Source organism: Podarcis muralis, chromosome 9 (assembly GCF_964188315.1).
Source record: "Podarcis muralis chromosome 9, rPodMur119.hap1.1, whole genome shotgun sequence".
NCBI classification, from domain to species: Eukaryota; Metazoa; Chordata; class Lepidosauria; order Squamata; family Lacertidae; genus Podarcis; species Podarcis muralis.
In genome coordinates, this window is record NC_135663.1 from 59204182 (window position 1) to 59231000 (window position 26819).

General features: G+C 46.0%; 1 protein-coding gene across 1 annotated transcript in view; it reads right to left on the minus strand.

Moving 5' to 3' along the window:
- GABRG1 (gamma-aminobutyric acid type A receptor subunit gamma1) overlaps positions 1 to 23050 on the minus strand; it is a 71597-nt gene extending 48547 nt beyond the window's left edge. The window contains exon 1 of the mRNA XM_028744256.2: positions 22675 to 23050. Within this exon, the coding sequence (XP_028600089.1) occupies positions 22675 to 22775 (101 nt within the window). The 5' untranslated portion in view covers positions 22776 to 23050. The remainder of the gene's footprint in view (positions 1 to 22674) is intronic.
- Positions 23051 to 26819: the final 3769 nt, after the last annotated feature.

Here is a 26819-nt window from a genome sequence, read left to right on the forward strand (position 1 = left end):
ACCCTCGATTTTAAATGGCCAAAAAACCCCAAACGCAGGCATTTCTTGTAGATGCCTGCTCTGGCAAGTGAAGGGCGGGATGGGGAATGAGTCGTGTCAGGAGGAGCCAATCAGCAAAGCTGGCCCACCTTTCTTGCTATAGGGGATGAGACACATACAGTGCTGCCACTGCAGTGCTTTGTGGGTTGTGGCCATAGTTCGTTAGCAGAGCCAGGGGCGTAGCTAGCTGCTCTGGTACCTGGAGTGGGGGGGGAATGGCGAGCCACCCTCGGGGGTGCCACAGTGACGCGTGCATGGGGGTGCCACAAGGGGGCACTGCGGTAATCTGTGCACGGGGGCGCCATGGAGATCCACGTACGGGGCGACACGGAGATCCACCAATGAGGGGCAGCACAGCAATCTGCCCACGGGGGCAGCGCGATGAGCTGCCCACGGAGTTCATCTGGTGGACACAAGCCCCACACTGCTATTTCAGGCAGCGCGGAGCCCTGAGCCACTGTGTCACTCCCAGGAGAGACGTGTGGCTCAGGCACACTGCAGGCCTGGCCTCGCAGTAAGTGCAGCCCCCCACGGTGTGGCATTTTGTCACCCCCCCTCAAGGATGACACCTGGGGTGGACTGCACCCCCCACATACCCCCTTCCTACACCCCTGAGCAGTGCACATGCTTCATATACAGCAAGCCTGGGTTCAATCCCTGGTATCTCCAGTTAAAGGACAGCAGAAGTATGGCTGGGAATACCATTCCCTTTGATTGCAAACTATACCTGTCTTCTGACCTTCTGATCCTGGTGTTTTCCTTATGCTAAAGATGGGTGCTTCCGTTTAGCAAAGTTGCTACTCCTCCACGCAGAAGCCTTAATGGTTAAGCTTAAGAACCAAGATTTGTGTTTTACAGATGCATGTCTGCAGCCTTTTACAAAAGTGTCTGGATTGCGGATGGCCACAAAGCTCACAGGGGTTTTTCTTGTTTTGACTTGTGCTTGCCTTGCAAAGGTAAAGGGACCCCTGACCATTAGGTCCAGTTGTGACCGACTCTGGGGTTGCGGCACTCATCTAGCTTTATTGGCCGAGGGAGCCGGGGTACAGCTTCCGGGTCATGTGGCCAGCATGACTAAGCCGCTTCTGGCAAACCAGAGCAGCACATGGAAACGTTTACCTTCCTGCTGGTGTGGTATCTATTTATCTACTTGCACTTTGATGTGCTTTGGAACTGCTAGGTTGGCAGGAGCAGGGACCGAGCAACGGGAGCTCACCCCGTCGCAGGGATTCGAACCACCGACCTTCCGATCGGCAAGTCCTAGGCTCTGTGGTTTAACCCACAGCCCCAAATCAAGCTGAGGCAGTCCACCTTGGCTTGTTATCCTGGATTTTCAGGAATCTTCTGCACACCTCTAGTAGCCATGCCCAGTGGTTTGTGGCCAGCATCTGATAATCCGAGATATGCAGCCTCAGTCTATACTGACAGTGCGGGTGGCCTGAAAGTGAGCTAATGGTTTGGTAGACAGTGAACAGGCTGGTAATCAGGGATATACTGTGATGTGAGAGCAGTTTAGTCTGCACCTGAGACACATTAGTCAGGCGGAGGAGTCAGCTTCATAGGGCCAGATGGGACCTTATTTGTTCCTTGTGTCACCTGATCCCTGCCAGGCTGACCCGTTTTCCCATCCGTTAGATACTCGCAGTTTATGCCAGTGCAGCACAGCAGGGATCAGGCCTCCTGCTGCAAGCTGTCACAGAGATGTAGTGAGTTTCACAGCCAGCAACCACAGTTTTTGAGACCCCACGATCCTCACATCTATCTAGAGATAGCCACGGCTATTGCCCACTGTATTTTTAATGGGATTGTAGTTTAGACTAAATCACGTTTTTGGAGTCCCTTCCAATTTAGTAACTTCCATTCCGGAAGTATGTTTGACTTCCAAAATGTTCGAAAATCAAGGCTCAGCTTCTGATTGGTGCAGGCACCCCGGAAACAATAGCTGACAGTTACATCAGACGTTCAGCTTCCGAAAAACATTCAAAAACCAGAACACTTACTTCCGGGTTTTCAGCGTTTGGAAACCAAGGCGTTTGAGTACTAAGGTACCACTGAACAGTGAATGCACAGAGGACAAGGAAGTTGGATCACAATGACAGCATTGCCTGCGCACATTCATTAGCTCACCTGTAAAGGCCTAAGCGCATACAAGCAGTGTGCAGTCTCTGTCAGCATAACTGGGAACACTGCTTTGCCAGACAAATTATAGTTACGAACTTAATTCGTTCCGGAGGTGCGTTCTTAATCTGAAACTGTTCTTAACCTGAGGTGTGCTTTTGCTAATGGGGCCTCTTGCTGCCACTGCGCCACTGGCACACGATTTCCATTCTCATCCTGGGGCAAAGTTCTTAACTTGAGGTAACTCTTCCAGGTTAGTGGAGTTTGTAACCTGAGGCATTTGTAAGTACAGTGGTACCTCGGGTTACATACACTTCAGGTTACATACGCTTCAGGTTACAGACTCCGCTAACCCAGAAAGAGTGCTTCAGGTTAAGAACTTTGCTTCAGGATAAGAACAGAAATCGGCTCCGGCGGCGCGACAGCAGCAGGAGGCCCCATTAGCTAAAGTTGTGCTTCAGGTTAAGAACAGTTTCAGGTTAAGAACGGACCTCCGGAACGAATTAAGTACTTAACCTGAGGTACCACTGTAGTAGTAGAAGAAGAGTTTGGATTTGATATCCCGCTTTATCACTACCTGAAGGAGTCTCAAAGTGGCTAACAATCTCCTTTCCCTTCCTCCCCCACAACAAACACTCTGTGAGGTGAGTGAGGCTGAGAGACTTCAAAGAAGTGTGACTAGCCCAAGGTCACCCAGCAGCTGCATGTGGAGGAGCGGGGAATCGAACCCAGTTCACCAGATTACGAGTCTACCACTCTTATACCACACTGGTTCTACTGTACTGGAAGTCCAGGTTGGAACCCCCCATCTCACCCCTCACTGTGCTTAGTTGGTCACATGAACTGGGCATGTTATCCATGGGTAGCATTTTCTAGAAGCCAATTGTGTGCTTCATATTTGAGATTTTGTTTCCTTTTAACTTAGTGTCCTATTATGCTGAGTTAGTGAACAAAGAGGTTTTCAAATATGCTTTTCCCTCTCCTCAGAATAATTCAAGGCATGCTAATCAGATATGGAAAAAAGTAGCAAATGAATAATTGATAACCGAGTTCAGTGAAGCAAACTACAGTATACCGAGGTTAGGAGGAGAATTAATAGAAAGGCTTCATGCCCTAATCCTCATCTACATGTTATTCTAATAAACCTCTGTGATGGTCTCATCCTCCAACTGCTTTAGGAAACAACTCCACATGTCAGGGTCCTCAGTTTTTTTCGCACGCACACACACACACACACACACACACACACACACACACGAGCTGGATGCCCAAACTAGAGTTAAATGCTAGTACAGTGGTACCTCGGGTTACATACGCTTCAGGTTACATATGCTTCAGGTTACAGACTCTGCTAACCCAGAAATAGTGCTTCAGGTTAAGAACTTTGCTTCAGGATGAGAACAGAAATTGTGCTCCGGCGGCGCGGCGGCAGCAGGAGGCCCCATTAGCTAAAGTGGTGCTTCAGGTTAAGAACAGTTTCAGGTTAAGTACGGACCTCCGGAACAAATTAAGTACTTAACCTGAGGTACCACTGTAATTCCACTATCCAAATCTGGGCTTGAGCAATTGGTAAGTATTCATTTTGAGAATTTTTATGCCTGAATAAACAAATATCCCCCCCCCCCTTAATCCATATAAACGTTGACTCTTGCCACAGGTACTTGAAGCAGTCAAATGTTTACAAATTCATGGCATAAATTAAAGAAGTTTCCTGCTTATTATTCTCCCCAAAGAAACACACGTTTATAGTGGTTTCGCTCCTAGCCAGACTATTAACCACACGTTGCCCTCTGGGATGTCTTTATTACAGTTTGCTCTCAGGTTACATTGTCAGTGATGCTCCTTCTTAATGAGCCATTTTATATTAACTTTTGGTAGCAAGAAGCTGGACTTTTAAGCTGCATTAACTTCATGCTGAGGGAGACAGCACAAGTTATGTAAATTGCAAAACGCCTATATAAGAAGACTCTGATACAGACTGGTTCAGCACTGTCTGAGCCTGGAATGAGACACGATCACAAGCACAAGATGTGAAGGAATCTAACACTTACAGTGGTGCCTCGCAAGACGAAATTAATTCGTTCCGCGAGTTTTGTCGTCTTGCGATTTTTTTCGACTTGCGAAGCACGGTGTCGGAAAAGTTTTGGAAAAGCTTCAAAAATCACCAAAGTCTTCAAAAACCTCAAAAAAGGCTACCACACCGCGTGTTATGAGTTGCTCCTCGAGGTCAAGTCGCAACTGTATTAACGGTTTTAAGAAAAAGGAAACAAACTTGCAAGACGTTTCCGTCTTGCGAAGCAAGCCCATAGGGAAAATTGTCTTGCGAAGCAGCTCAAAAACCCAAAAACCCTTTCGTCTTGCGAGTTTTCCGTCTTGCGAGGCATTCGTCTTGCGAGGCATTCGTCTTGCGAGGTACCACTGTATGTCATTTGGGGGGGGTAATTCTACGCTGTAGAACGATTGCTTTTCCTCAGAGAATACTACTCACAGCAGGGCCAAAGGTTCAGTCCAAGAACCTGATACTTAAGGGTGGGAATGAAATTGAAAGGTTGAAGGGGGGGGGTGAGGAAACCCAAATAAATTATGAGAAAGTGAAACAGATGCAGTATACTTCTGGCTGGCCAAAAGCTTGAGGTGGGAGAGTAGAATTAATTTATTAAAATAAAGCTGGTATGGATTAGCTGCCAAGCATTAGCTTATGTAAAGAAACAGTTTGAACTAGGCTGAGCAGGATGATTTCCTATCTCGTTTTAATTCCCTCTATTGTTTACGTGTAATTGTTCAAAGTGTTGTAAAATTACTTCTCTTCCCCTTTAAAATATTTTCTCATTGTGGAGAGAAATGCTCTTATATTTTGTTATTTAGGTAAAGGTAAAGGGACCCCTGACCATTAGGTCCAGTCGCGGACAACTCTGGGGTTGTGGCGCTCATCTTGCTTTATTGGCCGAGGGAGCCGGCGTACAGCTTCTGGGTCATGTGGCCAGCATGACTAAGCTGCTTCTAGCGAACCAGAGCAGCGCACGGAAACGCCGTTTACCTTCCTGCCGGAGTGGTACCTATTGATCTAGTTGCATTTTGATGTCCTTTGGAACTGCTAGGTTGGCAGGAGCAGGGACCGAGCAACGGGAGCTCACCCCATTGCGGGGATTCGAACCACCAATCTTCTGATTGGCAAGTCCTAGGCTCTGTGGTTTAACCCACAGCACCACCCGCATCCCTATTTTGAACCAACATATCATACAGTGCAGAGTGTAGGATGGGCAAGTAAACAAGTTTCAGGGGCCAAAAGGTTGATTAGTGGAGGCAGCAAGGGAATAAAGAAATCTCCTTGGTGATGGAAGGTTTGGGTTAGCTCGCTTGATCCCCTCCTCTCTAGAGTTCATGCTTTTGCACAAGACAATGGAAATAACTGCTCCAGGTCTCCTTTTTCTCTGTTCCTCATATGACTAGGGCTACTCAACACAGGATGTGATGTAATCAAGCTGTGATTTCTCTCCCCCCCACTTTCGTTGGCAGAACTCACAGCCTGATGACATCACACTGCGTATTGATTTTCCCAACTACGCAATACAAGAGAGAAAAGGGAAAAACAAAGCATGGAGCTGTTATGGTTTTTGGTACCAGCTGTGTGTTTGCGACAACATCTAGTTCCAGCCAGAGTCTTATGATAAAAACAGCCAATATTTCATACTCAAGTGGAAGTTGTACTAGACAAGGGGGGAGAACTGTCCTAATTATTATTTCCAACTAATTAGAAACAGCACCATGACTAATAAATCCCCAAGCACAAAATGACTAATGACTAGGTATTTTCACTAGCAGGCAGCACGTTCATCTTTAAACATGAATATTGGAGATCTTTGTTCTATTTTCAATATGGAGCAGACCAATCAGCTGAGTTTTAAATTGAAATTAACACCTGTCAGATTATGCAGTGGATAGCACAAAATAAGAGAGCAACGGTCTTTTGCTGCTATCCACAGTGTAAGTGAGCTTCAGCAGCAAAGTTGGGTTATCTGAGCTCTGTAAATCTGAGCGCCCAAATTAAGTTAATGACCATGAATTTTAAAAGGCGGCAGTGAACGTGACCTCCCGGTTTCAATAAACAAATCATACGGCTGAGATGGCATTTTATTCCTGATTTTTTTATTTCTTCACAGAACAGGAGCTTATGAGTCACAAGACCCAGGGCAGTATGCTGATGTTCTTGTCTGATCAAACATTTAATTGGGCAACAACTCCTGTGATTTAAGGCATGGAAAGTATGAACACAATTATTTGTCATTCCTATTGCACTAGAAGCATCTTCTTCGAGACGAAAACATCCTCATAAACCAAGGGCAGGGAACCGTTTTTGGCACCATGGGTCAGATCCTTATTAGGATCAGCCTCACCAGAGGGGGGGGGGATTTGACAGGTGGGTGGCTCTGTGAACCTCTCAAAATCCCTTGTGTGGAATATCAGATAGCCAGCTGGGTGTCAGGTGCTTGAGAACCAGCAACAGCCTCAAAGACCTTTTGCTGTTTGCAAAGGACTTAAGATAGCCCCCACATTATCTTATGTAGGGTGGGTGTTGGGTGCTGTCCGACAGGCTTTTGCAAAAGCACTCTTTGAAGCAGTGCCCCCTCCATTTAGCATCACTTGGCAATGTTTAAAGGGAGAAGAGCCTGCTTCAAATAGCACTTTTGCCAAGCACTTTAATACAGACCCTGCACTCCTGAGTGAGCCTCTGCAAGGACTCTGCACAGGGACTGCCTTAAAGCCCTTGGCACAAGTGCTCTTTGAAGATGCTCTACACTCTTTAAGGCAGGTGGCAGAGGAAAGGAGAAAGATCACTGTATTGTTTGGTTCCTTGTCTTCTTCATGAGCATTGCTTGTACCAGTGATGACAGCTGATGGGTGCCCTGGTGTGGTTTGGGGGAAATGGCCTTGCAGGCCAAACTAGACACCCTGGTGACCTAAAATTGACCTACAGGATGGAGGCAACCCCCATGAAGTTGGTTATCACTGTGGATGCAGACTTGACCTGATCTTTGGTTAACCTGTTCACAAGGGAACGACATCGGAGGAATGGCGTCACCTCAGATCACTCTCATCCTATCCCATAGGAAGCACCATGACTCGTCACACTTGTCAGACCAGATACTAGCTGAAACAGGTCCATAGATGCCATGACTTCCAGCTTCCTGGCTTTCAGTTGCCTTCTCCTGCAACAGTGGCAGCTGGAGTGCCATTGTGAATGTGAAGATAGGAGGTAATTGTAAATGTAGATGTCCTCCCCTGGGCACCATAAAATGTTTTTATGCATTTCATCTCACACAACTGCTTTTGGGGGTTCTATGAAACAAAGCATTTCCACACTATCTAGGATTGCTATCTCAGTAAAACTCTGCTAGTTAATACAATGTCATAACATCACATTAAAAAAACCCCACCGAGGGTTTGCTTTTCTCTTTTTAATGACAAGCCATGATTCTTTCCTTTTAATACCAAGACAAATTATCCAGAATACTTGTGCTACAATGTGGGATGTTTCATGCCTAGGCAAATCACATCGACTAGCCTCCTATGGCTTTTGCAGAATGCCTTCCTTGCAAGAGTTTTTTCTTGTCGCACTCAAGAATTATTACCCTCCTCCATAGGAGTGTAATTACAACCCTTCCCTATAGAAAATTAATATCCCCATGTCCTGCTAGCAAGGCTAAAATAGTTGCAATGTTCAGTGTTCTCACCCAAGAGATGAAGATGACAACCCACAAATCTGAGACTCAAGCTGCCACTGCATATTGCCCATAGAGAAATTTCAAGGCTGATGTGCAAGTTTCCTCTTAGAAGAAACATCGGAATAATTTTGAAGAGGGGGGGGGGGAGTTTTGAGCGAACTATCAAATTTCTCAGTTGGGCAGGGGTCTGCACATCACTGCCTATAACACAGAGACAGCTTTAATGCACAGTGCTGGTCAACTTGGGGAGGGGGAGGGTCATCCACCTCTCACCAGTGGTTGCAGTCAGGGAATTTCACACACTGGTCTTATGGCGGTCTCCATTTCAGATGGAAATATGCACCGATTCGAAACATAATAAGCCAGCCTTACTTTGTTTGGTGGTCCTCCTGCTCATTCCACGGGGTCAGGTCCTGGACTTCTGTCTTGCCCTGAGAGCACCACTGTTTCTCACCTGCACTGGTTCCTTTGTTAGGAGTCATTGTGAAGACACTCCTTGGGCAGTGGGCAGAATCAATGAGACCTGGGACTAGAGTTGCTACTGAATTTTACCTGAAGTGAAACTGCAAGGCAGATTTGGAGGTTTCTGCTCAGGAGAAATATTCAAGGAATTTTAAGGAAAGCAAATGTGGTAAGTCTAGCAAAATTTCTTAGGGGGCCAGATGTCCTCCGGATGTTTATGAACTACAACTCGTTATTTCCTCTGCCAATTGGCAATGTTGGCTGGAGTAAATACAAATGGGGATTGGGGGGGGGGTTACCAGTTAAGATTTTATGTCAATTACATTATGCAGACTCTGCAACGCTCAGTACTGATTTAAAGAAACAAACCAACCCAGATGCCTGGAAGCATTAGATCTCATTCAAACACTGATGGTCCACAGTAACATCTTCTGCATGGTGGAGACCAGAATCAGCACTTGGCAGTGGACCCACAATGCGGATGACTTGTCTGAAGTGGGTAATTTCATGTACATGTCCTTTTTGGTTGTGCAGAAGAACATATGAGGGCTCAAACTGCACAGAAATACATGCTGCCCCCAACCATGTCACCTCTGTGCAATCAGGGTATCTTATTGAGCAGGAAGATGTTAGGAAATCAAGCCTTTATCAGGAGAAACTGGCCACTCTTCAGGCACCTGGCTTGATCTCCTGGTGACCTCCCTGTCTGCATTCCCAAGCAGGATACAGGCTAGGTTGCGATCGGCGATCCTCCTCAACGTGAGAAGAACACACCACTCTTCCCTGCTCTCCCCAGGCAGGGGAAAGAGATAGACAGAAAAGTATTTACATGCCTTTATTTCTGTATTTGCAGCATTACAGAGAAACACGTCTGCTCTGTTCAAACTCCAACAGCAGAGAGACACAAACTCCACCTCCTGTACTTCCTGTACAGCTCATATTACACTCTGAGCCAAATCCGGTGCTTTGCACTGTGAATAGACTGTCCCTCTGTTTCCCACGGAACAGTCCCAACATTCCCATTATGTTTTGCTTTCATGCTAGCAGCTGCTCGCGGCCGCATTGCTTCTATATCGTAACATACTACCCCATATGAATCAATGTGCGCTGCGAGCAACGCGTGATCCAGAGAAGAAAACAAACAGTTGTTATACATATAACACTCCCCTGTTGTTTCAGTTCCACCCTTGGAACTACCCTCCACTGGTTTCCCCAGTGTACCTCTCTGGTTGTCTGTCTTCCAAGGAATGAGTGCATCTGCATTACCTTGGCTAGGGAATGTAGTGTTACGCTTAGCAGCTCCCTGTTGTGTCCTTGTCTCTGACTTAGACACAGCTTCAACCTGTCTAGAGTTGTCAACAATAGTAACACATGCTACAGCTGAGTTAGCAAACTCTTTTGAATACCTCTTGGGTGGTACACCCTTTGTAACTCTCTCAGACCTACGTATGAGGTGCTGATCCTCTCTGCTTACTGGTTCAGTCTCAGGACTCTTTAGAGCAGTGTTTCCCAACCTTGGGCCTCCAGCTGTTTTTGGACTACAACTCCCATCATCCCTAGCTAGCAAGACCAGTGGTCAGGGATGATTGGAATTGTAGTTCAAAAACAGCTGGAGGCCCAAGGTTGGGAAACACTGCTTTAGAGAACCAGTTCCAATAGTAAACAGTGGTTCGTCCTCCACCTGTGAAGGTCTAGCCATTGTGTGAGATTTCCTCTCAATGACTCAACATTCCCATTATGTTTTGCTTTCATGCTAGCAGCTGCTCGCGGGCGCACTGCTTCTATATCGTAACAGAAGAATCTTTGTTGGAATCTCAATTCATATTCAATGCATGAAAGGTCAGGAGAGGTGGTGATGGGGAAACAGCCAGCACCCATGGGGACTTGGGAGTCTGCTTCCTTTGGATGTGCGGACAGAGCTTCCATTTGCCTGAGATGTACCATCTTTCAGTCCCTTTGATGGAAGATGCAGGCCCCCAATAGGTAGAGGGCAGCCAATATCTCAATCCCGAGCCTGAGGTCACACTCATTTTTCTTCCATTTGCACTGAAAAAAATTGGATCTGATCCTCTTTTTTTCTTTCCTTTTAACAGGCCATCAAACTTGTGGTGGCTTGATGGATACAGCAGGTGCCAAGAAGATCAAGTCTCTTCTGAATCACTACAGCTGTGAAGCACATCTCCAAATGACATTAAACATTTTCTTCTCCACATGATAAGCTCAGTATAATTAACTAAACTCCCAGCAAGCGGCTCACTTGAAAGAAGAGTTCCTGTTTTTAAAGTGAAATTATTTCCAGCACATCAGAAATATTCACAGAATGCAAACGGTCTCATCAGAAACAACTTTCACAAATTCCGTACTTATTATGTTGGTGAGTTACCTAAACTGAAAGAAGAAGAAAAAGTCTAGATGCATTGCTACTCTTAGTTTACCTGGTGCAGAATAAACCCCAAAGAATAAGTTGTTTGGGAGAACAGTTATAAGAACAAAGACGAGAATTAGGTTAGACCAGAGCTGGGACGTTTTTATGAAGAATGCTCCCAGATAATAAGAGAAGGTGAGTTGATCATCTTTTATTGGAATTGCATCTGTTAAGTTAGGAGTTTGAAAACTTTAAGTTACACTGAACTTTCAGAATGGAAAGGAAAGCAATTTCCTACTAGAAACAACAACAGAAACTTGTTTCAAATGCAGGTTTTTCTGATCAATTTTAATAATGCCCTAAGCAAATGACTTTCCTCCTTTATTCCAAATAGGAATACCACAAATTGATATTTGAAGTTTGCCAGTTCTGTCAAAAAACTACTTTGGCTCCTTTCAGAATGTCCTGCATAAGGAACCTCAGATTGGCTTTGTATTTATGGTGGAATTTCTATGGGAACACCAATAGTATATTGATTATTGTGCCCTTTTAGCAGGGCTTCTTATTCCCACCATCATGACTACTGTAGCTCTCTGTGTTGCAATGACAGATGACACTAAATGGCCCTACGTCCGGGAAAGGGAAAGGACCCATAGTCCAGTCAAAGGTGACTATGGGGTTGTGGCGCTCATCTCGCTTTCAGGCCAAGGGAGCCGGCGTTTGTGCACATACAGCTTTCTGGGTCGTGTGGCCAGCAGGACTAAGCCACTTCTGGCGCAAGAAGACACCGTGACAATTGCCAGAGCGCACAGAAACGCTATTTCCTACATCTGGGACACCTGGGTGATAAGAGCCAGTGGCGTAGCGTGGGGGGTGCAGGGGGGGCCGGCCGCACCGGGCGCAACATCTGGGGTTAGGGCAAATCCACAGGTTAGGGGGCGCAAATCCACGGGTTAGGGGGCGCAAATTACTTGCCTTGCCCCGGGTGCTGACAACCCACGCTACGCCACTGATAAGAGCAATCCAATCACACCCAATTAATCAGACTTAACAAAAATAAATAAGTTTCTGTCAATCCCATCAAGTATTACAAACAAATTTCATATTGGTACAAATTAAAGATACAAATGAGTGGTACTATAAGCCATAGGCGCCAACTCTAGGGGCCCCGGGGTGCCAGGGCACCCACACCTCAGAGCTCCGACGCGACTTCTGGTTTTGACACTACCCTGAAATAACCTCTCTGGAGATGTTTGAGGCTGTGCCAGGTCTCCAAACATGACTTCCAGTATAAACTGGAAGTTGCATCAGAGGTCTCGCAAGGCCTCGGATGTGACCTCCGAGACCCTGCGAGGCCTCAGAGGCAATGTCTGAGGCCATACCAGGCCTCCAAACACGACGTCCCGTTTATATCAGAAGTTGCGTCCAAGGTCTCACGAGGACCTGAGCTCTGAGACCTCGCAAGGCCTTGGAAGCGCCGCTGCTGACATAACATGACGTCACAGCATCATGACATCATGTTACATCGCATAACCTGGGGCCCAAGTCAGCTGAAGATGCGCACATTAACAAAAATGCAATGTTTCAATATAACGCCACACAGAATACACCTGAGCTACATTGTTATAGTCAATGTTTAGTCAATGTTGCTCTGGCATACCCCTGCAGTGCACAGCCTGATGCCTCCACCTATAACAAGCTTTTGAATGCTAGGGAATGAAACAGGTGGAGGCGTTGCCCCAGTAACAATTCATTCAGCCTCATTCTGACTACTAATGGAAATAACAAAAAGGCTTGTCAGCAAGAGGCAAAGACAGCTCAGCTCCAAAATGCCAGCAGGAGCAAAGGATAGTCTTAGTATGGAGTGGTAGATAAGATATCCTCCTGAAGACAAGCCAAACAGTAATTCCTGCTTCCACTCTCTGCTCATCACATAGCTCTTTAACACTTGTAGCAAAACTTTATGAATGAATGAATTCATACAGCACGTAGAATAGTCTGGTGTCCGGTTTGGCTAATAGGTCACTGCTATAATTTGTATGGGACGCGGGTGGCACTGTGGGTAAAAGCCTCAGCGCCTAGGGCTTGCTGATCGAAAGGTCAGCGGTTCAAATCCCCGCGGCGGGGTGCGCTCCCGTTGCTCGGTCCCAGCGCCTGCCAACCTAGCAGTTCGAAAGCACCCCCGGGTGCAAGTAGATAAATAGGGACCGCTTACCAGCGGGAAGGTAAACGGCGTTCAGTGTGCTGCGCTGGCTCGCCAGATGCAGCTTTGTCACGCTGGCCACGTGACCCGGAAGTGTCTCCAGACAGCGCTGGCCCCTGGCCTCTTAAGTGAGATGGGCGCACAACCCCAGAGTCTGTCAAGACTGGCCCGTACGGGCAGGGGTACCTTTACCTTTTATAATTTGTATAATCTGTATTTTCCCAAATGTTCTGATGTTATTTGTCATGTGAGACCAGGTGTGCTAGAATTAGTTGTCATGCAAGAAGCACCAAAAAATGCTTTATGGCAGGCATAGGCAAACTCAGCCCTCCAGATGTTTTTGGGGCTACAACTCCCATCATTCCTAGCTAACAGGACCAGTGGTCAGGGATGATGGGGATTGTAGTTCACAACATCTGGAGGACCAAGTTTGCCTATGCCTGCTTTATGGGCAAATATACAGTAGCACCATATAATTAGTACTCTGGGGTTTATAAGGCAGAGCTGGTGCACATAAGGTTCTTTACCATGTGATTGTGTGTGTGTTTGTCCACTGTTCATGGCCCCAGCTATACACACTGTGTCAAAATAATGCATATTGGAATGTTATTGCAAGGTGTAAAATGTTACCTGCATGGCTTATTCTGGCACCACACCTTCATGCATATGAACAATTTTGCTGGGAACCAATCCAACTCATGCGTCTGAGAAGCGAGCAAATTAGATTTCCTAGGACCCTGTTGGACCACAGCCATTTTTTTTGAGACCCATCATTTCTCACTGGAAATTTCTCTTCCCTTCAGCTGTCATTCATTACCTCCACTCCACCAGACTACTTGGTCAGGATTAGATTAAATATATTTATTAGATAGTAGCCTGCACATAATGTGGAAGTACAAACACACCAAGAGGGTGTTTGCACTTTGTAAGTTAAGATTCATAGGTCTGATTCTTGCTGATGATTCTCCGACGATACATCAAATGCAACTGGAATTCAATTGATCTGGTTCTACCTATCGATCTGCTCCACTTATTCCTAGCAAGCTTGCCTCCGTCAGCCAGACGGAGCATTTGTCCAGATAGCCACCATTACTGGGTTCAGCCAAAGCATGAACACCTGTAGCTTTGTATTTAAAGTGAGAGACAAAAATAGATGTCACTAGTGACAGAGTGAGATTCTTAGAACGGGGAGGACTCACGGGCTGCATTCACACTATTTAATCCATATTCCATTTCCCTAACTGTTATACTTTCCACATTATACTTGAGCCTTCACACAACATCAACACCACTTCCAGAAATGCAGTATAACAGAATTCATTGGAAGTTTAGCATTCATTCCTATGTTATTCACTTCCAGGGGAAAAAAATATGTTTGCAAATAACATGGAAATGTGAACTAAACTTGTGCTGTATTCTGCTGTATTTCCAGAAGTGGCACTGCTGTTGTGCGAAGGCTCAAATGTAAGGTGGAAATTAACACTTAGGGAAATGTTGAGGAAATGGAATACACTGCCGTGTGAATGCAGCCAGTCTGTAGCTCATGAGGGTGTGGAAAGTGGAGCATGTAAGTAGCCCACCAGAGGAGGAAATTAGCCCAGAAACGATCAAAGACCCCTAAGTAAGAATGGTGCAATGAAGGAAGAGTCATATTGAATCCGTATCACAATGATTCCAGAATTAGAGTTTCTGAGATTTTCACCCATTTCCTATAAGGAAAAGACTTCTGGGCAGGAAATCACGTGAAACCCACGTCTGTGGTGATGAGTCCACATTTCATGTGCATATTCCTTTAAAATATGGTATGTCATGGTTTCACACAATTCCCTACATTCTAGTTACAGGTAGGTAGCCATGTTGGTCTGTCGTAGTCGAAACAAAATAAATAAAAAATTCCTTCCAGTAGCACCTTAGAGACCAACTAAGTTTGTTATTGGTATGAGCTTTTGTGCATGCACACGAAAGCTCATACCAATAACAAACTTAGTTGGTCTCTAAGGTGCTACTGGAAGGAATTTTTGTTATTTTGTTACAATTCCCTACAGTTATTTCCATTTAGGAGCGAAACATTCAAAGTAGTTATCTGAGGATGCAAACAATTTCCCAGCTTTTTGCTTCGTATAACACACATCTAGAATATACAGAGGCCTGGGCTACAAACATTTTTATATTCCTTTTTTAGTCATTTGTTTCTATTGCAACCCATTCCATTTCCCCCCTCCACCTTCATTACCATAGTTATTTGTGTTCCTTCCAACAACACTATGTAATGTGGCCAACATCTGCTGCTTGAAATTCATCTTCTCTCATCCTTTTCATGGAAGATGGCTGTTCATACACCATAGTGGCATGTTTCATAAAGTTGGGAGAGGGGAGGGGGAGTCCTCCTTAGTCATATAAAGATTTTTGATTGTGTGTGCAGGCGTACACACAATCAACAATGTTATTCAACATTTCCATTAAAGAAGCCAAGTGTGCTGGTGGCACAGAAAATTTATCTCTCTGCTGCTCATTCAAGAAGAAGCCAAGGCTTTGGCTGCTAGATTCTTAAATGTACAGTCAGATTCTTCTTGTGATATGAAAGCTACTGGATTCTGAGCAGTTGCTGCTTTTGCACAGGAAATTGGGTTGCAGGGACCTTTGGCCATAAGCACCCTCAGCCCATTTTCAAAAGTCCTCTGCAAGCAATGAGTTCAGACCTCTTGCAATAACAACCTGCCCCTCCTAAGCAACCTGCTGCAAGCAGGAGGAGAGATAAAGATTGTTGCTGCCCAGTTTGGGCTCTGGTCCCACCCATTGCCAGCATGCACTCACTCTCTCAGTTACCTGCAAGGGACTCTGTGATCCTTGGGTTCAGTTCCCCATTCGTGATCTAGGTCACTAAAGATGTCTTCCTAGCTGAACAAGATGGATGGAAAATTTGATAAGAGCAATCTATCAAAGTAACCAGTAGTCTAGATTATTTAAAGGGTGGCCTGCTCACTGAACTGGGACTGACTCAAGACCAGGGATGCAAACATGTAGATATTCAGTATGCACTGGCTCCTAAACAAGCAAACAAGCAAACACACACACACACACACACACACACACACACACACAAGTGGGCTTGGTTCAGCAGTCAGAAGACCAGGCTTCTTTTATCTAGCTCCTAGAGAATCTCACAAGACTATTCATTTATGTCTGCAACAACGCAATTTCATTAATCAGCAGGACATCTGATTCACATAAATGTGCAACTGACTTATTTAGCCTACGCAGAAGAGTATGACTACAGATTCCATTGCAATTTCTTTGTCCACACTATGGCAAGAACAAGGGCAGCTGTTTGTCCCATAGCATATCATTGCTCTTAAAACAGGATGAGGGTGGCTTTGGTACACAACCTAACTGCAGTCTTGGTTATGACTAAGGTTAAAGGTATAAATGAGCTGCTTCTGGGTACTTGTGGGCCTATTGAGAGCACCATGTTTGGCCTTACTGAACAGCATCAAGAGGAGGGCTTCATATGTGTAGCACAGATAGAAAGGCTTTCAGGTTACTTGTAGCCTTATTTTGTCTCTCTTACCCTATGTAAATGGAGCCATGTGAAGCTAGACGTCCCATGCATGACTGGGGGGGAGTGGTTCCACCTGAATTCCTACCTCCGGTATTCTTCATTGTGCAATGCCACACAACTTCAATATCTCAGCAAATACAGGACAGGATTCAGAATACAGTGGTACCTCGGGTTAAGTACTTGATTCATTCCAGAGGTCTGTACTTAACCTGAAACTGATCTTAACCTGAAGCACCACTTTAGCTAATGGGGCCATCTGCTGCTGCCACGCTGCCGGAGCACAATTTCTGTTCTTATCCTGAAGCAAAGTTCTTAACCTGAAGCACTATTTCTGGGTTAGCGGAGTCTGTAACCTGAAGTGCATGTAACCCAAGGTACCACTGTAAAGGGAGCCAGGCATCACTTTTGTGGTCCCAAATTTTACTTTGGTGCCATTGTACTCAGAGAATTACGGTAAAGGTAAAGGTAAAAGTACCCCTGCCCATACGGGCCAGTCGTGTCCGACTCTAGGGTTGTGCGCCCATCTCACTTAAGAGGCCGGGGGCCAGCGCTGTCCGGAGACACTTCCGGGTCACGTGGCCAGCGTGACGAAGCTGCTCTGGTGAGCCAGCACCAGTGCAGCACACGGAAACGCTGTTTACCTTCCCGCTATAAACCGGTACCTATTTATCTACTTGCACTTAAGAGTGCTTTCGAACTGCTAGGTGGGCAGGAGCTGGGACCAAAAGACGGGAGGTCACCCCGCCGCGGGGATTCAAACCGCCGACCATGCAATTGGCAAGCCCTAGGCGCTGAGGTTTTACCCACAGTGCCACCCGCGTCCCCCCGAGAATTACGGTAGTCTATTCCTAAACACCAGGTGCTTCTTTCAGAAAACATGTGCGTACATTCAGACGGAAAGACCAACATAATACTAAGGAGAATTATCTTACCAAATATTTTAACTTTTTAACTGAATTATACACCAAGGCAAAACGTTTCATAAGATACCGAAAAATGATTCCCCCCCCCCCTTACAAATGTTCTCTGCTGAATTATCAAAAGGCAGAGGTTTCAGAGCATGTTCTAGGGAACTCTGGTATTCTTATCAGAGGTTCCTTAAAGAGAAGGTCAATAGTGCTGGAAAACCTGTTCCAAATGGTGGTAGTGGGAGCAATCTGCCTAGCTTCTCTGGTAACGGGAAGCTACAAATAAGCTTCGGCTATATTCTATAGTACACTCTTTAGTATACCCTAGGTAACTTTAAAGCCCATTAGGCCTGGCCTCTATGTAAACTGAATGTGCATTGCAGAATATGCCATGGAAATTTTGATTCAAACCCTACAAATATATAAATTAATCAAACCAGTATATAGATTTGTGATTTAGTCTGCTGAACCACAAACCTTTCTGGTGAAAAGAGGGTGGGCTTCCTTCCTTGCTTGCTCTCATCTTTCTTCAGCACTGTAAGGCTGCTTGTGAGCAACATGAAGACTAGAAATGGGAAGTTCTGTTGCTTTTGGCTTTCTTGGTTTCTCATTTTCCAATCTTAAAGTCAGTTCTCCAGATTGTGGCAGCACTATGCATTTTTGTTTTTTTTAAATAATCATCATGAAAATTCACCAGCGTTTTAGTGCAAATTTCTCCTAATACTTTTTAATGCAGTTTTGACCAATGTACATTGGTTTTCCCTAATATGACACATACTTGTATGTTATTTTCACATATTAATTTTTATGCACACTTTCCTCTAACATATGCATTTTTGTAAACCCTGTCTGATTGGGGAACTGCATTGAAAAACCCATATAAAGTGAGGATTTTGAAGGATGGCTGTGTTTTGGTTCACATATCGTTTTAGAAAGTGCAAATTTGACAGATCTGCCTTTCAGTATGAACCGAATCAAATTTCTTCCCCATCCTTGATGGTGGCAGACCCCTTTGTGTGGCCCTTTGTATGGACACAGGAAACCATGTGCAGTTTCTTCCTGCACCATTTTGAAAAGTCTTTGTACCTAGTGCACCAGAGGTCCTGTTCATTGAAGCTGCTCCAAGCAGCTTTGCAATGTGTTAAAACAAGAAAAGGGGCAAGAGATCAAACGCTTGATACACCTTGAAAGGACTCCTAAATTGCCTCTTCCTTTCGCTGATTATTTTTAAGGTTTCCCCCCAGAATTATTCCCAAAAAAATCTGCACAGGAATTAGCCCCAAAATATTTTAAGATGTCTATGTATTGGGGGGTGGGGGGTGGGATATGGGGCAGCCTGCAATATAACCATCCATTCCTAGTGCAGGAGCTCCAGAAGAGATGGACTTCAGCATATAAATGTAGAGCCAGTGTGGTGTAGTGGTTAAGAGCGGTGGACTCGTAATCTGGGGAACCGGGTTCGATTCCCCGCTCCTCCACATGCAGCTGCTGGGTGACTTTGGGCTAGTCACACTTCTCTGAAGTCTCTCAGCCTCACTCACCTCACAGAGTGTTTGTTGTGGGGGAGGAAGGGAAAGGAAATTGTTAGCCGCTTTGAGACTCCTTAGGGTAGTGATAAAGCGGGATATCAAATCCAAACTCTTCTTTTTCTTCTTAGGTGACAGGGGTCCTTTGGAAGTGGAGAATTCATAGAACACTTTACAGAGCAATACTGAAGGGGCAAAGAGAACTAAAGACAGATGAACTGTGGTATTCAAGCCCTGTGGGGCTTACACCAATAAGGAAGAAACGGGGGGGGGGGGGCAAATTTCCTTCCCTCCCAGTGTCTTTTCTTAAGTTCCCTCCCATGGATTCCAATGGGAGGGCAAAAAACCCTGCTTGCTCCAGAGCTGACATTGTCTCCCGTTACATAGACAACTGGGGTTTCCATTTTGGCCATCCTGCCCCCTAAAAAATCACCAACACCAATATGAAGGATTCTGATGGTCATCGTACATGCTGTCAAGATAACAAAATCCATTCTAAACTTTTTTTCAGTTGGCAAAAGGATGCTTAAGTGGGGGGGGGAGAGAGTATAGCCTTGTGTCAATCTTCCCCAATCTCATGCCTTCCAGATGTTTGGACTACAGCTCACATCAGCCCTGCTGGGGCTGGTATAAGCCATAGTCCAAACATCTGGAGAATGCCAGGTTGGGGGAGGCTGACCTACTGCCCAGGCATTGTAGAGCTATGAACAAAACCACTAGAGCTTTAACAATTCTAGGAGGCAAAGTCTAGCTCTGAAAACCACTCACTTCACTTACAGCCATTTTATCCATTATCCTGTGAATGGGGCCGGGGGTGGGGGGAGGTGTGCCTTTAAAGAAAACCAGTTGATGCAGGTGTTGGTGTTTACACTGAGCATTCAGCTGAGGAAGTGCTGCCTGGAATCAAAACGAGAAGTCAAGCAGTCCCCCCCTCCCCGTTTCCCATTTAATAGTTTTGTAATTTGAGGATAATTGCACACAAACTGCAAAAATCAAACGTTCTTAGTGCAGTTACAGAATACTCCTCTAACTTTTGTCTCTTCGCTAAGGAATGCAGTAATAGTTCATTTCCTGCTCTGCCCCATTTCCAAACTACTTCCCTCCCCAGTCCCTGCCTTTTCCCTCAAAGTCTGTCAACCAGCTAAATGATCACAGGTGATTGTTCTCTCTCCCCTCTGCAAACAGAATGTACCCACTTGAATATTATTATTTTTTCTGAGGAGCAACTCGTTTCATTAAGATTCATTCACAAGAAGTCTTAGCTGTGCTGGTGTCATTTTCATCAATGCCTTTGAAACGTTACCATAACCTGACAAGTCTCCCCCTCCCACCAGCCTTTGAGAGGGCTCAAACTACAGCATATGCTATAATAATAATAATAATAATAATAATAATAATAATAATAATAATAATAATAGATAATAGATAATCAGAGATGTTTCTGGCCAATTTCCTACAGCATCCTGGTGATGAAGCTGAGGCACACTCTTAAGATTCACACACTTGACACAGATGCATGAATGATAGCGCAGTGTGGATTAATTCAAATACTTTTAAACACTTTTTAATATAAAAAAAACCCCCACCCTGGATACTGCATATCCGGAATATTCCCCCACCCTGCTTAATGATTTGGCCTACGTCATTAAAAAAAAAATGGCAATGGATTGCAATTTAATATCTTTATGCATTGCAATTTAATATCTTTATGAGAAATGCAAACTGATGGCACAATGCCCATTACAGTATCTATGAATTATTCAAGGGATTGAAAAGGGACAGCTGATTTCCTTTTCTTCCCCCTAAAAAAATCTCAGAAGCAGCATGCTCGCCTTCCTCCGCGAAGTGCTGCTTCTTTAGGGTCAGCCTGGCAATCCTTTTTCATTACCAATCCACCAGGCTTCCAAAATCTCTGAAGGAGCACCCCAGCTGTTCCATGTGTACTCACAAGGCACAATATTTCCAAGGCTTCCTATCCAAAATGTATCCCATTGCTAAAGACATAGTGAAAGAATCAAGGGGAAAGGAGGGTAAAAAGCTGTGGCTGTAGTTTCCCCGGACCATTAAAGATCAGGTTTAGCCAAGCCGCAGGCTCTGCAAGTAAACACTCTTTCGAACAACCATTTTCTGTAGTTTTGAGAGATCACAGGAAGACAGTCCGTGCACACAGAAGACCAGTTGCTTTTCACCCAGAAGTGCTAGCGGTGCAGTGCAGTGCAGAATTTTGAATGACTCGATGCTACAGAAAGAAAGAGCATAAAACTTCTGCTCCCAGTTACAGTGCCTTCCACAGCCCTCTGGCAAAACCAGCCACTTTTCAGGACAAAACCCAGAAGATCCTTTCCTGCAGAAAACTCCCAGAACTACCCCCACCCCCATGTGAAACATCTGGAAGGCACGGAAGACTGACACAGGGGTTATACTTCCCCCCTCCCCAGTTAGTTGAAAGCAAGTCCTGCTGATCTCAGTGGAACTTATTCCCAAGTGCTTCAGGCTCCCAGCCGAATGCTAAACAGGGTTACTCAGAAGGAAGTCCCATTAGATTCTGTATGACATATTCCCCGATAAGTAAGTTTGCATGTTGCTTTGCACGCAGGCTTCCTGAGAAGCACTGGGTGCTGTTTTCATAAGGCTTTCACTTCCAGCTGAATGTGCTTAGGCTTTCAGCATTGCAACATGATTCCCCGTGCATTCCTACCCCAAAATAATTCCCATTTAGCCCCATCCTAATATATACGCTTACCAGAATAACCTTAACCTAAGGGATGCTTAGAGGAATTTACTTCAGAGGCAATCGGGCTGTTAGTCAACTAGTCAACACGTGGCTGTTCCCCACTCCAAAAAAAAAACAAAACTTTCTACTAAAACTCACCAAGGCTAGGGGCTCAAGTCTGCCACCCTACCTTGGTTTCCTTAGAAGTGACCTGGGACAGCTCAGTCGGTAGAGCATGAGACTCTTAGATCATTGGTTCAAGCCCCATGTTGGGCAAAAAATCCCTACATTACAAGGGGAGTTGGACTCGATGACCCACGGGATCCCTTCCAACAGTGCAATTCTAAGATTTACTGTTTCTAAGCAGACACACTTAGGGCTTCGCAGCTCCCAATAACCCCAAATCACACCCCTCCTTTTAAAGAATAAATCTCAGCAACCTGTAGCACAATGGGTCAGTGTGCCTAACTGTTAACCAGAAGGTTGGTGGGTTCGACCCAGGGACGTCTGTGGGGAGAATTCCTACACTGCAGGGGGCTGGACTGGATGACCCTTAGGGTCCCTTCCAACTCTACAGTTTCTAATTCCCTAGGGACTTGCTTCAGAATCGACCCGGACTGGATCAAGCTTCGCAGAGAAGAAGTTGACACTCTGAAAAAGGAGCAGAGGAGAGCAGCGGTTTTTGTCTAGGTGGCGAGTTGCAACCCCTTCCAGCAACGCGGCCGCTCGGTCCTGGACCAGAACAGAAAGTGATGGCAGCGTGAGGATGATAATGATGAGGATCATGGCATCCAAAGGACCGGACCCCCTAAGCAGCAAAAAGCACAGCGCTCCCTTTGCTCGCCAGATGCGCCGATCGAATGCAGGGTTAAATTAAGTTTTGCCAGGCTGTATGCATGCATACAGTCCCCGGATTTGCAAACCAGTCCCCGTACAAAATCCATTGAAGTTGAAAAATGTCCCTGGGAAAAAATAAAAATCTGGTAACCTTAGGTTAAGTGCAGCGAAGTGGCCACAGGCAGGACCGGGCGGGCACGTGCGGAGCCTCGGCTACTCACCAGCTGCCCAAGCGCACCGTCAAGAGCAGCAGCAGGAGCCTCGCGCCGCCGCGGGGGCTCCACGGACGCGAAGGGAAGCAGGCACCCAACTCCGGCTCCATGCGCGCTCGGCGCTCTGGGTCCAGCTGCCACTGCTGCTGCTGCTGCTGGCGCGCCGGGTCCGCAGACTCCCGTCTCCACTTCGCAAATGGAAGCAGCAGCAGCAGCAGCAACACCAGCGCCGCCGCCGCCGCCGCCGCCACTTGCCCTCCGGCTGCTGCTGCTGCAGCCGCTGCTGCTTTGGCGATAATAGTTGTAGTGGCGGCGGCAGCAGCAGTTAAGGAGAGCGCGAGAAACCCCTCAGCAAACAGGTAGCCGCCGGTCCGGGAGCGGAGGAGCCGTCAAGGCGTGACTGGCCAATCGGCGCCTCAGCCCGCGCCATAAATGATGGAGCGCGCCAATCAAGCCGGCCCGGGGGCGGGGTTTGCTTTCCGTGGGGGGCTGAGGGGAGAGAGGAGAAATTGGCGGGCTGCTGCAATAGGGAGCGGGGCTGCTGCTGGGAAGGGCTCCGGGCTTTCTGCTTGTGGAGGAAAGTTGGAGGTTATTCGTGTAAACTGGGGAGTTGCTCCCTCCTCCAACTTTTTAGAATTGTGTGTGTGTGTGTGTGTGCTTCCTGGGGATATTCTCTTTCCAGCAAAAGTCTCTCAGGAAAGAGCGAGGGGAAAACCTCCCCTCAGGAAAAGTGGCGGGAGAGTTTCTCTCTCTGGTTCTGCGTTGCCAAGCTCCGAAAAGGGGTCTCGGCTGAAGCAAATTATCATGCAGCTAATCCTGCGTTCCTTGCTTGATCAAGAGATTTCTTTCCACCACACAACAGATTCATTTCTCTGTCTCCCCCACCCTCGCCATTTTCTCCCTTTAAAGTTTCCAAGCCCAGTGGTTGTAGGAAAACACAGCTTTTAATCAAAGGAGGAAACACACATTTTAACGAAAGGAGAAGAAAGTGAACTGCAGATGCAAACATGTAGCTACTAAGGCTTTATTTCAGTTCCTTACCCCCCTCCCTCAATATCTGTATTCTAATTCTTTATTCTACACCCTAGATATGCAAGGTCACATGGTTGTATTCAGTATTAATTAATACTGCCGCTATTCGCTATACCTAATACTCCATCTCAAGGGTGCCAATTTGAATAAAATATTGGGGGGGGGGGCAAGCCCTCAAAACTGATCACAAGATGCCCATCAAATTTTGAGAAGGCCTGGCCCCCTCAATTTTTTTTTGGGGGGGGGACCGAAAGAACCTCGGCCCCTAGGAGTTGGTTCCTACGTCCAACACTTCCACTGAAACCAAATAGGTTTTTAAAATAGGTTTGGCTAGGACACACCTGAAGACTTCTGTGCAAAGTCTAGGAAGGAGAGGAACAAAAATAGTTTCTTTATAAAATAAAACCTTTGGTCCATGGTTCTACCAAGACATTCAGAGCATGCTTTGCATGGGGCTAAATGGGAAATATTTGGCATAGTGATGGAGGCACAAACCCATCACTCTACTTCACCTTCCTAGCCCAGCTCATTGTGATTCCCCGTGGCTCTTTTGCACTATAGAGCCTGCTCTTCTTGTGCTAGAGAGTGTAGATGAGGGACCGATCCTTTGATGGTGGTGAGTGGAGCTGTTTCCCGCTTTGGACCCCCTTTCCAGTGTAGGACATACCCTGAAGGCAGCTCTGGTGAACAACGGGGCGCAGGGCTCTTTATCTCAGGCCCAGATATTCGCATAAAGACTCAGCTGCAACGGAAAACAAGGTGAATTTGAACAGAATCGGAGAGCAGCCGGATCCAGAAAGAAAAATGTGCAGATGAGGTTGCCAACTCTACAGTCTTGGAAGGGTGCCTGTGGTGCCTGTGCCCTTTGAAGCACTTGGCAGAGTGTGGCGTGTGGGTGTTATGTCCCTTTCTTGCTCCATTAGGTTTGCCAAGGAACAAGGACAGAACAGCTGGCAATCTCTCTGAATTGTAGGTGGCAGTGGTGGCCAGTATGTGGGCCTGACTTCTGGTCAGTATGGTACCGACAAGGTTGCTGCTGTATCTACTGGACTGCTGCCTGTGGAAAGCTGGGAGACAAAGGTAGTTATGAGACCAGTTAACAGCTGTAATGGGTTGCCTTTAGCTAAACAGATGCGAGGGGTGAATTACAAAAAAGAAAGGGAAGGGAACAGCCGTAAATGGGAGTGGTGCTTTGCCTCAGCCCCTCTCACTTGCAGTGTGCTTCTAGGGCTCCATCTCTTTGGATTACTAACTGCCGTGCCTACAATACTTACCTGTTCCCTTTAGGGTTTTTCAGCTGAACTTTGTATGCAGTGGCTAAATGTTAAGCTCCACAGTGCCTGCTGCAATATTACAAGGCAAAAGGGATTGTGAGTATTTGACAAACGGTGGCAGTGGGGTATTTGCTACTGCTGCACCAAGTGTCTGTTCTCATATTTACTTTCAGCAGTACATGGTGAGGTCATACCTGCACATGGACATCTATGAGCAAAGATTCCCTTTCCTACACAGCATATAATATACTCAAATTTCTGGTAAAGAGTCTTGGGTGCCCACTGATGGCATATTTCCAAGGTACAATGATAGAGGATGCTAAGATGTGATGAAATGGACCCCTAAAGAGCTCCAGCGAACATTATTACAGAATGGAATTGTGCTGTAAAGTGCATGCTGCAATCCTTCATGTACTTATTGGTAGGATGAATTCACAAGAGTAATTTTAATGCACTACTGCATGCATACAGGCCGGAATACATCTATATGACTAGATCTATGTTCATTTACAAGTAAATTAGTTTCATGTAGAATTGGAAGATGACTTCTTTTTAAGTTCTGCTGGGATAAGAGCTCAGAATAATGTGAACGCTTACATGTTCCATCACTGTCATGATGTCAGGGATGGGTTGTCGACAGTTATCTGAGATGAATCAGGAGCCAGGAGGTGAACCAAGGAATTGGAGCTGGGGAGCAAGCCAGAAGTCAGGGCTGAGGACAAAGCAAAAGTCAGGGCCAATCAGCAATCAAAAGAACCCACAGGAATGCACTTGAGCCAGGAAGACATGGTTGTGCAGGCACGACCTAACTTAAGCAGGACCTCCTTTCATAGTACTTCATGTACAGCAGGGTCCAATGTACAACTTGGGTGGGCTACCCCAGGTAAGCTGTCCAGGAAGATGCTCCAGCTGCAGAGATGTGCATGCTTTCCTGTTTGAGACCTGGCAGCTCTTGCCATACAGGCAAGCTGAGTTAAATACTTCTCTCTAGCAATGTTGAAGCTCTGTCCTCAGATATAACATGATTAGGACGGGTGTTTAATACTGATGCAGTGAAATATCACAAACTATAATATCACACTGACATTAAAAGGGAGTGGGTGGCGCTGTGGTCTAAGCCACTGGGCCTCTTGGGCTTGCTAATCGGAAGGTCGCGGTTCGAATCTGTGTGACGGGGTGAGCTCCCGTTGAATCTGCCAACCTAGCAGTTCAAAAGCACACCAGTGCAAGTAGATAAATTGGTACCGCTGTGATGGGAAGGTAAATGGTGTTTCCATGTGCTCTGCCTCTCGTCACAGTGTCCCATTGTGCCAGAAACGGTTTAGTCATGCTGGCCACATGACCCAGAAAGCTGTCTATGTAAAAACACCAGCTCCCTCGTCCTGAAGCGAGATGAGCGCCGCACCCCATAAACACCTTTGACTGGACTTAACTGTTTACAGTGGTGCCTCGCAAGACGAAATTAATTCGTTCTGCGAGTTTTTTCATCTTGCGAATTTTTCGTCTTGCGAAGCAAGCCCATAGGGAAATTCGTCTTGCGAAGCAACTCAAAAAACCAAAAACCCTTTCGTCTTGCGAGGCATTCGTCTTGCGAGGTAACACTGTACCTTTACTGTATTGACATTGCAGTAGCAGGGATCAGTAACAAGAGGCTCACATTTGGTATTCAGGAGGTATCATTGAGTCCTCCTTCTTAACAACCTACAAATGCAAAAAGTGTAATATTGTGTCAATAAAATTTGGCAGCAAGCCATTGGGGGGAGGACAGCATGTGTTATTTTGGCCCAGTAGCAAACCTAGCCACTCACCAGGGCACAGTAGATATATTATCTTAATGCTGGAGGCCAC